The sequence below is a fragment of the Benincasa hispida genome, chromosome 10 (genome assembly GCF_027475165.1).
Source record: "Benincasa hispida cultivar pf3 chromosome 10, pf3_genome.v1.1, whole genome shotgun sequence".
Taxonomy (NCBI): domain Eukaryota; kingdom Viridiplantae; phylum Streptophyta; class Magnoliopsida; order Cucurbitales; family Cucurbitaceae; genus Benincasa; species Benincasa hispida.
The window spans coordinates 11153758-11165804 of NC_143487.1; the positions used below are offsets into that span (position 1 = coordinate 11153758).

Genomic DNA, 12047 nt, shown 5'->3' on the forward strand with positions numbered 1-12047 from the left:
CTCTATTGTGACTTTCATTTCAAAAACATTCATGTTTCTTAGTCTTGGGTGTGGTTTTGGGTTCATGGGTGGGATTTCGGCTGAGTTTACTTATCTCAGAACGTATCTTTTTGTTTGCCCATTTTATACTCTTTCATTTTTTAGCACAACAAATGGGTGTAGTGGAATTCGAATCTCCGATCTTAAAGGAAGTAGTACATGTCAATTACTCTTGCGTATCCTCACCTTAACATGAAGTATGAGTATTTGATCTTTTAATCCCAATGGACGTAGTATATGCCAATTATCGAGTTATACTCATGTTTACTATAGTCTTTTTTCTCTCCAATTTCTCATAAATGTATATGGTACTAACTGAACAGGTTGAATGGTAAAATTACATAGGTTTTCAAGGTTTCACCATGTAGGTTAAACACCGGGTTCTAGAAAGCCTTGATGCACATGCTAAAAACTTGAGATATAATTCTTCATGGGGACATCAGAATTAAGCTTGGCCTATAGAAGTCGATTATTTTCTGGACATCTGATTCATTTCAAATTCTTTATTTTGGAATGATTAAATTAAGTGTATATTTAAATATAGTCTAGGTTAAAATACTATTTCATCCTTTTACTTTGAGACTCATTCAATTTTAATCGTGGTACTTTTGAATGTCCTAATTTAATCCATGTATTTTTTATACATCTTAAAACTAGTCATCAACTTGTTAATTTGAAGATAATTTTCTTTAATCAAAATTGATAAAATAATAATAATAATTTTTGTAGATATATTTTCAAAATATACGACATGAAGGTTTGTAGAGGCTAACCTTTAATATTAATTTTTTTAATAGAAAAGTTAACTATAAATTAGACTGATTTTATAATTTATGGACTAAATATGGACATGTGGAATTAAATCTTGATATTTGAAAAAATATAGACTAAAATAGTATAGATCTTGAAGTATCAAAATGATATTTGAACCTTAAATCTATTACTTTATTTCATTGACTCAAAATGACATTATTATAAAGGAAGTAAACATAAGAAGCACTAATTTAAAATTTTAAAAGCTAAAGTATATTTGTAATTGAGAAAGCGAACATAACTCAACTAACACGTAAGAGTATTAGAAAGTCTTGCACCTATTGTACATTTATATTTCCCAATTTCTTGCTACACAAACACTCTCATCTAGTTGGCCAAACATCGTTGCTCTTGGCCTACTAATTTCACTACCACAGAAAATACGAAATACCAAGCCTTTTCTCCTTAGACTAGTAAAAAGTCATTGACAAGAAGACAAACTTTTTCTTCTTATACTAGTAAAAGGTCAGATCAATATCAACATCTATATAGCGTAATAAATGACAATTTTACAATACTACAATAATGTTTGATTGTTTCAGAACATATCTTAAATGAATGCTCTTCCATTTATGGTAAAAAGAGAATGATTGAATACTTAAAAAAGAAAAGTCAAACCCAGCAAAAGAAAAAGGTTACTCATTCCCTTCCCACCAAAGCAATGAACAAATCTTTAGTTGGTAGCCGAATGCCAGTAACTTTCGGTGGCCACAGCTGTCCAGATTCAGCAAATAGATTCAGATTTCAATTAAGTACATTCGGATTGGTTTCGATTTCTCATCCATTTTCATTCAATTCGTTCAAGTTATTATGAAGTCAAATTCACATGCTTCCTTAGACGGCTATGTTTCGTATGGCCTAGACTTTTGTACTTTGTCTAGTTGTCGAGCTTTCGGAAGCGGATGATCTTATTGTCTGCATGCAAGTGTTATTTCTTATGTTAATTGTTCTCGTTTTTATAATTTCGTGGCTTACTCACTTGCACTATTTTTTCTTCTGTCCTCTATTCGATATGGGGATTGTGTTGGTATTCGGCTGTTTTACTGCAGTTTGCTTTAAAGAAAAAAAAAAGGTTTGTGCAGGATAAAAAAAGAATTATAGACTGAAGCTTCAAAACTGCCTCCTTGATGGGTCATGTATTTGTAATCTAATGGGCTCGCCAATATTTACATGAATCAAAATGGGGATTGAAAGGAAGAGAAAAAGATGGAAAGCAATTAATTAACAATTTAAAATAAATTACTTTGGAAGCAGAGGCATTGCATTAGACATTGAAACAGTCATCTTCATCTTCATTCATCCTGTTCCAATGGATGAGGACGAGGAGAGCCATTGAAGAAGGCTTCACAATCAAACAAAAGACCAGTTTATGAATGAGAAGGCAAGGCAATGGACTGTTGTTTCATCTGCCTCGAGGACTTTCCATGCAACAGCTTGTTCGTATGAAACATGTCGCCCCATTGTTGATGCACAGATTCCTCCCGGCAAGTATGCAAATCCCTGATTGTAAAGGCAAACACAGTTAAACAAATATGCATTTGGAGCAATACCAAACTAGCAGCATCTTGATGCAATTCAATTGAGTGGGTTAAATCTACCTGCTGCATCAACTTTGGGAAATCAGCACACAAGGCTTTGCGACCTGACTCGTCGAATATCTTATCCAAGGTGATGTCTTGTAAAGCTACTAGAGTTGTTTCCAACATGTCAAGTCCAGCTTGGTTTGCAAACAGGAAAACAGGCAGTGACTGCTGCGAGTGAAACCAGAAAAAATTCTCCATTCAGTTTACTACTGCTATTATCGAATCGATCAAATTACTGACAAGAAAAGTTTCCATATGCCACTTTTGTCAATGTACCTTCAGCGAACAGCACAATATTGCATCCTGATGATTCCAGAGATTTTTCAAAAGCGAATCACATTCCAAGGAATCTGACTTGATCAACTCCGTTCCCAATTGGAAACTGAAATAAGACATCGTTTAAAAGAAGTTTAATAAAATCACATCTATCTACAAGGCCTTGAAATGACACTGCTAAACTCTGAAAATCTCACCAAGCCTTGTTATATTCTCAATATTTCCTACTTCTGGCTGTACATAAAAATTAAAGTATGAACTGTTTGAAAGAAAAATTGTGATCAAAGATACCTATAGCTCTTGCATATCCAATGTGCTAGAGTAAGAGCTTCTGGAGAACCAGGAGACAGCTTTGGACCTAGTGCTGGACCGCCCCCAGATGGGGATATGGCCATAGCAACTCTCTGCACCGAGGAAATGACACTACGTACGTACTGGTGTGCCATGTTTGCAACATTATCCTGCATGCTGCTTTCAAAAGGAAACTGGAATGCAATAGTTAACACCGATCTAGCGCTCTGACTTGATGATGCATCTCCTCCAGCAGTATTGCTTGTTCCAGAACCCACTTCAAGACTCGATGTTAGATCCAGAGTCCGTTGACTACCTTTAGCATCACTCTGCATCAAGAAATCATTAGGTTGTAAGGTATCATTCACATGAGCAAATGAAAATTCGGCACAAGGCGTGTTTGAAACATGGCAATACCCATATCCTAAAACATAAGTTCCTTAGGTCACAAAATAATGTCATGGTCAAACCAAAGTAAAAATTCTAGAATGAGAACAAGGCTGTAGCCTGTACTTTAGAATTCAATATTCAAGAATGAGACTTATGCTTACAGCAAGATTATAGCATCCACATCAAGAATTTTGCCACTGATTAAGTATGGAGAACTACTACAAATTCGTATGAAACAATTATACTCAACTGTTCTTGAATCCAATGGGATGATTCGAAAGCCAGAAGGCAGCAAAGGGGCATCGTCCGGAAACATTTCATCAATAGGAGCAAAAACGAGTTCTGAACACGCTCCTACAGCATTCTCGTCAATTCCACTACATATCTGGAACAGAAGCAACTTATTGTTAAGCCAGACAAGATCACGACCATCCAAAAAACTTCTATTCACAATCAAATAGTTAAACCAACCTGAAGAAGATGAATGTCCCTTGAAACAAAGGCATCTTCTTGTACCATAGGATGTCCTTCAAGTCGAATCACTTCAAGCAACTGTAACACACTATAATCAGTACCCAAAAAACAAAAAACTTGTGTTTGATGTGGTTTATCAGCAAAACAATGAAAATGTATGTCCTTAAGCAACGGACACTGATGTAACTTTGACAACCAGATTTTTTTTTCCGGGTGGGGTTTTTCTTTTTTGGGTGGGGGGAGTGCCCAAATAGTATAACATGAATTGAGTTGCCTTCTGATGACTCATATAGTATAATACTATGACGTTTTGCTTATAATTCTGATTCGAAACCACTGTTGGAGAAAAACTATTGGATTTCAACATGTTACTCCTCCTTGCCAACAATATGGTATCTAGCTCACAAACAATGGATGACAAGAAACAGATGCCATTTAAAACAAACCTCTTCGTGCTCGATTGTGTGACCGAGTGGCATGATGATTTGGCTACCGGTAAACCTTGTGGGTCTCATCCCTGGATATGCATATGAATTGGCTTTAAGGGTTGCTGCAGAGTATGCATCAATGTTGAAATCAGCCCACTCTGAGCGATGTTCTCTCAAGAAACGAACTAACACAGCAGGAGGAACATTCTAGCAAGAAAGAAAAGAAGAAAAATGAAAACAATCATTACCTATTTGCATCTCATTAATGAGAGAGAATAATCATAACATATTTATCAATGAAGTTCATAACAACAAAATCCACGAGAAGAAAATAGCTACCACAAGTTGTTTAATGTAACACTGCAACAGTAAATAAACATACTTGGAGTAGCATGGATGCCTTTGCACAAAGAACTCCCCCAGGATATGTCAAGGAGTTAGCAGGGTTTGATGTTGTGCCAAAATTTTTCGTAGAATTCACAGTGAGTACCACATCCTCAGCACCTTCACAATTGATCAACGACCATCCATTGTCATTAAATCCATTCACTGCATCATTGAAACCCCTGAAAGAAGATAATGCACATATGAGTTTGACATACTGCTAGATTTATACGTTAATAAGAGAGTATGTATATACCTGCTCAATCTTTGGCTAAAGGTTCGCAAAACAGCAGGTTGCCGGCCAAGACCATAAACCACTTCACCACTTGTCTCCTGGGCTATTTGCCTAACATACCGCAGTGCCTTCACAAAGGCAAATGTTCATTCAGTTGATAAATAAAAAACAAACACCATTGTTAAATCATACTTTCTCTGTCCACTTCTCAGGAGCAGTACAGCATAACTGGCCATCAAAAACTCACTATCGTACATAGTGGCAATAGCCAGAAGAATAACTGTAGAATACCTAACAGGTCTATAGGTATTTGTATACTAACTTTTGCTTAATGGTATCTTCAGTAATAGTCCTTAGTAAAAAGGCCTCAATTTTCAAATTGCTACCAGAAAAATCACATTTCAGGATCATATACTCACTCTCTCTCTCTCTCTCTCTCTCACACACACACACATAATCTAGATTAAAAGACTAAAATTTCTCAAAAAAGATCTTCAATTCATCAGGAAAAATTCTCTTACTGCTATTGTCATCTTCTGAGCCACTACTTTCGATGATTCATAAAGTGGTCGCAACACCTCGGGAACATTCCATGCCTACAATATAGAAATAATAAGAGTAATGTTACAACCAAGAAATCAAGGTTTTCAAGAGTAGAAAAGATCTGGGAGAGCATTCAAAACAAACCTCAAGATTTAGGTGATCAACAATATGTATGATAGACCCACCACCCTCACATGGTCGAATCAGATAACCACTTGGGAGCATTTCAGCTCTCACAAACTGAGCAGCAGCAGCTTCACTAGGACCAGCACCAGAACCAGAGAGAGATCTCTCGCAAACCTGAAAATATGGAGGGTCAAGAAAATAACAGAAATTACCCTTTACATCTATTTTTCAAGAGCAATCAACTGCCTACAAATACCGGCAGTTGAATCCTGCATATTAAAGTCCAGAACAAATGTTTCATTTCCAATTGACAAAATGACGACTTCATGTGACAAAATAAAACTCATGCTTACCACAAGGCTGCCATTTTCTAAAGTTATTGTATATCTTAGAGTCCAAAAATCACGTGCAGGAGCAAGCGTAGTTGGAGCATATACCTACAACAGAGCTGACAACCCTCACTATTTTGCTCGATAAGACCATTACTAAAAGATGCAACAAGGAAAAAAATAAAAACGAACCAGTCCATTTTACCTGCGTGTAAACAAGTTCAATTGTCCCACCATTTCCAGCTGGAAACATGGTAAAAACCTCAAGGCTTCGACAATCACGAAACCACGATGGACGATCTTTAAGGATCTCTGCAATCTGCAGAAAACTTAATTATTAAAATTCATTTTGCAGATTCGCGACCATTTTTCTGACATAAAACGGTCTTTACCTTCGAAGGCTCCAAACTTACAAGACCACAGGCTCTTGCTGCCACTCCACCACAACTTTGTGAAATGGCAAAGATCCCAACAGAATCCGGACCAGGCTGGCAGTAAATTATAATTCAGATATGATGTTATAGATAAGATAATAGTAGGTGAGTATAAAAACAGAAAAATCTAGCAAATAGAAAAAACGCATTAAAACCTTCATCCCAGGCATCTGGACCCAATCAACAGCAGTTCCTGTAGCCTTTGAAAGGAACTCTGCCAAGGTCTCCTCTGCAATGGAGAGGAGTCTGTGCCAAGCACATGGAAGACACAAAAGGCATGATGACAAGCTAACATAATGCTCATTTGGAGGTAAGAAGAAAGAACAGATCTATAATTGGTTTGGAAAATTACCCAGCTGGGTTATTAGCATCTCGTCGAGAAGGTTGAGGAGTGGTGACCACAGAATCACAGCTTGCATCAGTAGTTGCTGCTGCTGGCACCTACAACAGCAGAAATAACAATAATAACAATAGGATCATAAACCACCATTTATAGAAACATAAGGCAAATATAGAAAATTCTTCTGCACCAAAATGGCAGCCAGGATTCTAACATTTACAAAACAATTTTACCACCTCGCCTAGTATTAACTAAACTCTGCCGTAAATGTGCCAACATATACTAAATGTCAAACCATCAACATGTTAAATATAGGAAATATATCACTTTTAATCTAAACAAAAAGAAACGACCCCCTTTAACAAGACTAAACTTTTAGGATATCTGTAAATCCACACAAGTAAAACTAGCAGAGATGGATATAGAATAATTATGCTTACTGTTTGCAATTGCTGCCTCATAAACCCATTTTCACACACCAATTGCGACACTTGCTTCTGCAGCCGATCATTCTCCTCCATCAACAACTTGTTCATCGCATTCAATTTTCTGTTCACCGTTTGCAGCCGAGAAGCCTCCTTCCTTTGCTTCTCCCTACATCTGCATGAACAAACACCATTACCATTCCGCATCCCAGAACAGCAAAACTTCAAAAGCGAAGAGAAAAACAAGCTTAAGAACTATGATTAAAGCTGTTCTCGGGTTAAGTAAACAAAAGCTTCATAATACCGTAGCCAAATGCCACCACCGGTGTCTAGATATTTGAAACCGTAACAATTGCAGGAAAAGTGAATCATTTTAGGCATAAAATCAGATCAAGAAACGGAAGAGAGAAGAAATGGTAAGAGATACGAATGAGGAAGGAGGATTGAAGAAATACCTGCGATTCTGAAACCAAACTTTGATCTGCTTGGGCTCTATGTTGGAAAGAATTGGGCAATCCCGCACAAGCTGCTGACGTCGAAGAGAACTTGGCTTGGGGCACTCAGCATAGACTCGCTCAAGAGCCTCCACCTGTTCTGCTGTGTAACGAACGTACTTCCCAGAACTATCAAGATGCCTGGTTATACTTCCACTACTACTCTCTCTATGATGAGCTATAGCCATGGCCATTTCGTCCAAAACCCACAGTACCCCAAGCTAAAAAAGACGAAAACCCCAACAAAGAAACCAAAAGAGAGGTTGATGGGGATTCAATTTCAGAGCATAAAAACCCCAAATAGAAAATGGGTAACAGTAAAAACTCAGTTTCTAAACCTTAGAACTCGTGAAACGAAAGAAAAATGGCAAATGGGGTTGCAAAATGACGACCTGTAAAACAGAGACTCAGCTCAAAATTCAGAACAGTACCCCCCCCTTTACTCTGGTCCAGAAAGGAAAGGTAATCAGTTAGGGAAGTTGAAGTAGAGAAACATGGGGATGGCTGGAATGGGTATGGGGGACAGAGAAAGAGCATTAGAAAGAAAGGGAGGAATCAGGGGAGAATGAATGCGGTGGCGAAGCAGCAGAGAAACATGTAGAAGGAGAAGGAGAAGGAGAAGAAGAAGAAGAAGAAGAAGAAGACGAAGAGGGAAGAAAGAAAAGAAGAAAAAAAGGGGGAGGAGAGTGAGAGAGCGTGAGAAACATGAGAGGGGTGGTGAAGAAGTTGAAAATGGAAGAGCCCTAATGATCAGAAGAAAAAGAAACGGGAGAGGGGGGGAGAAGATGAGCAGAGGAATGTGTATGAGAAATGAGAATAAATGAATAAAAAAGAGAAGAAAAGAGAAGAAAAGAGAAGAGAGAGAAATTGAAATGCACGCATATCGACAAAACTTGCCAGTGGGACTACTCTTTTTTCTATTTTCTATTTATTATTATTTTTTTAATTTTATTAGTTAATTAATATTTTATTAATAATTTAATTAATTAATTTTGGAAAGGGAGGGGGAAGGTGATTTGGGCGCATTTACGTCGTTGTCCCTGGTGTGGAGATGAAATGACGTGTTAGGCCACTAGGAGTTGTCAGTTTATACCATTACCCCTTTCTTCCTTATTTTAACTTAACCTAACCTAAACCAAGACCAAACTATCCCCCTCCCTACTTTATACTTTATACAATAATCTTTTCTCTCTCTACTTTTCTTTTCTTCTTTTTTATACATACATACACATACATACCTTAAAAAAAAATAAAAAAGAACCATCGACAATTCGTAATCCCCATGATTCAAGAGATCGATGCTTTCTAAAGAATCTGATTAAACCATCACCGAGGGATTTTGACCCCTCCACCCCCTGATAGGTTTGAGATGCCATCAATAATAGTTTTAGCTTCTAATTGTCTTCATTGATCAACTAGAAGAGAGAAAATTTACATTCTCATAATTAAGTAGTCATTCCAGTCACAGATGACCTAACCAATTATCCACGATAGATCCTCCGCTGTTTCAATTGGTGTTATTCTTGTTATTTTATAACAAAAAATATATGAAAAAAATTTATTGGTCACTAATAGGGTTGACAAAGGGGCGGGGCTGGGATGCACTCCCCGTCCTCGTCCCCGTGAGGATTTATAATCCTCATCCTCGCCCCATTCCCCATTTTGGGGAGTCAGGGTCAGGGTTGAAAAATCTCCGTTCGGGAATCGAGTCCCCGCGGAAAAAAAAAATCTCTGTTTATATTTTATTTTTAATTAAAACCAATTAATTTTTTATATTTATGTTCAAATTTTAAATATTAAATATAACACAGTATTATTATTATTTTTTTAATTTAAATTAATAATTAAACACATTTTAGATTTAATAAAAAGTTTAATTTAATTATATTACGAATATGTTTTTTAAAAAAGGTAATTTGCTACTGTTATATACATACATGCATATATATTGTTATTATTATTAAATTTATTAAAAAAAATATTCGGGATGGGGATGGGGCGGGGATACCGTCCCCATCCCCGCCTCGTCCTCGATCGGGGACCCATTTTTTATCCCTGGTTTGACCTCCATCCTCAGTTAAACGGGAGATTCTCCATGCTGATCGGGGCAAGGACCTGGCCCACGGGAAATTTTGCCAACCCTAATCATTAGATTTTAGATATAGTTTCTATCTGATATTTAGATTTTAAAATGTTAAACTTATAATTTGTTTGATTTCCATTTAGTCACTACATTTCAAAGTGTTACAACTTTATCCTTGACGTTTGAGTGTTGTTTTTAATTTAGTTTCTAACTTCCAATATTTACACATTTAACCTTTTTTTTTTTTTTAACTAAATACTCGCTTTTCATTTTTTTGGCGTGAATGTCATTAATTAATTTAAGATAATTATGAAGTGGAAGTTTAAAATTAATTTTAATGGCGTCGAAAAAATAGTGAAACTTAATTAGTTATAATTATTTAATTATTTTAAATAATTAATAGACATTAACACTAAAAATTAAAAATGAGTATTTAGTAAAAAAAAATTAAAGTAAAATGGTAACATTTTAAAATTTAGGGAATAAACTTAAATAAATTTAAATTTCAATGATAAAATTATAACGTAAAAATATATATGGTCTAAATTGAAATTTTAGCTTTCTCGTTTCCTTTCTTTAATTTTAGCTTTATTATTTTCTTTTTCATATTAGTCCCATACTTTCGATCAATCTTAATTTTCACCTCACTGAATTTTTTTTTTCTAATAGTATGAACTAAATTAAAAAGTTTATTGAAAGTAAATGACTAACATCAAACACTTAGTACATAATCAAAATGACATTTAAAAAAAAATAGTAATTATTCATTTTTTATAATATAAATATAAGTTAAAAAAAATATGATAATTTTTACGGAAATAGAAATACAATTTCAACCGTTTGAATGAAAGCTTAAACATATTAACAAACAATAAACTATTAATACGAACAACTCTCATGAACTCAATTTGGACGTTTATTTAACTAAACATCGAATTTATTTTAAGACTCTATAGTTCTTTATCGAGACAAGATGTGGAATTTATTTTTAATATATGTTATATTAAAAAAATATGTGAAAGTTGCTTAATCAAATACAAGTTAGACCCGTTTGATAATCATTTCTTCTTTTGTTTTTGAGTTTTGAAATTAAGCTTATTTTTTTTCATTTCTTATAATGATTTTGCATTTTTATCAAGTATAGTGGTTAAAATTTTAGTCAAATTTCAAAAACAAAAACAAGTTTTTAAAAGCTACATTTTTTTAGTTTTCAAATTTTTTATCTTTTAAACCATTGATAAAAAGTAGATAACAAAGAAATAAATTTTGAAGGTGGAAGTAATGTCTACATGTTTAATTTTAAAAAACATAAACCAAAATCCAAATAACTTTGTCCCCACGGGGAAAATTTGTCAACTTTTATTTTTCTCTAACATTTTTTTTTAATTTCAATTAAATATATATTTTTTACAATTCTTTAAACATTTTCAATGAAATTTCCATTTAAATGAAATATTATCAATTTTACTAGTTAAAATAATAATACACATGCAATTTAAAAAATATAATTAAAATGCTAAATTCTCATAATTTGTAAAAATTAAAATTCATTATTTAGAGCATCCTATCTTAAATATTACAATATCTAAAGAATTCAAGTAATAAAAATCTTGAACTTAAATAATTTAAATATCCATAATTATCTTAATAAAGTCTACAATATTAATGTGAATATATATATATATATATATTAAAAATTTATAATTTATATACAAAGTCGGGACGGGGCGGAGAAACGGAGGAGGGTCGGGGTTGGGGCCAGGGACGGGGAATATATTTCCTGTCCCCGGCCCCAAATTGTAAATGTGGAAAAAAAATTCTCCACTTTCTCCCCCATTTCCCGTGTCTTTGGGGATTCTCCATCCCATTCGGGGCGAGTCCCCTAGATCCCGACCCTACATATTTTTTTGGACATCTCTAGTTGTAAGTGACTTTTATCCAAAACTATCCCTTACAGCGCCTTTAAATAAATAAAAAGTAATTTTCTTCTAAAAAATACTTAAAATGAATCATCACTTTTTAACTATATGATTAATAAATTTATTATCGATTTAAGAATAGTCGAATAAATGGCTCTCAAAAAAATAGAAAGACTGTATTTTAAATGTCACTATTTGAGTCTCCCTCTTATACCACTTAATTAAAAATATAATTTTGCTTTAAAAAAAATCCTAAATATATGAATTTAACACAGTAAAAAGTTGTTTTTTGTTGACAATTTTATCATTCCAATAAACCATTTTCAATGGGTTAACCGAATTAGAAAAACAAATATATAATTAGTTAAGACGGTTCAACGAATAATAATGCCCATACGCATGATAGTAATAAAAAAGTTCGTTCAATTTGTTTGGACATCC

General features: G+C 34.5%; 1 protein-coding gene across 2 annotated transcripts; it reads right to left on the bottom strand.

Moving 5' to 3' along the window:
• Positions 1 to 1955: 1955 nt before the first annotated feature.
• Positions 1956 to 8492, bottom strand: LOC120088374 (homeobox-leucine zipper protein REVOLUTA-like). 2 transcript variants are annotated; one of them, XM_039045612.2, is made up of 18 exons: positions 7566 to 8492; positions 7126 to 7285; positions 6698 to 6786; positions 6501 to 6591; positions 6304 to 6399; positions 6117 to 6230; positions 5936 to 6019; positions 5601 to 5756; positions 5435 to 5509; positions 4935 to 5041; positions 4677 to 4860; positions 4313 to 4501; positions 3864 to 3944; positions 3643 to 3777; positions 3003 to 3331; positions 2712 to 2817; positions 2451 to 2600; positions 1956 to 2352 (listed from the first exon to the last, which is right to left on the bottom strand). In XM_039045612.2, exons 1-18 carry the CDS (start codon positions 7796 to 7798, stop codon positions 2203 to 2205), a joined length of 2529 nt encoding a protein of 842 aa, XP_038901540.1. In that variant the 5' UTR covers positions 7799 to 8492; the 3' UTR covers positions 1956 to 2202. The 2 variants fall into 2 exon arrangements, with proteins under 2 accessions (XP_038901540.1, XP_038901539.1); XM_039045611.2 differs by having other exon boundaries at positions 2451 to 2603.
• Positions 8493 to 12047: the final 3555 nt, after the last annotated feature.

What these genes read in the sequence shown, in the direction of transcription:
- LOC120088374 (XM_039045611.2), bottom strand. Translation starts at nt 7,798, where the DNA reads ATGGCCATGGCTATAGCTCATCATAGAGAGAGTAGTAGTGGAAGTATA. An exon ending in TAAGTTTGGAGCCTTCGAAG is followed by an intron (nt 6,231 to 6,303) that starts GTAAAGACCGTT and finishes AGTTTTCTGCAG; the next exon opens with ATTGCAGAGATCCTTAAAGA. An exon ending in TTTAGCCAAAGATTGAGCAG is followed by an intron (nt 4,861 to 4,934) that starts GTATATACATAC and finishes ATCTTCTTTCAG; the next exon opens with GGGTTTCAATGATGCAGTGA.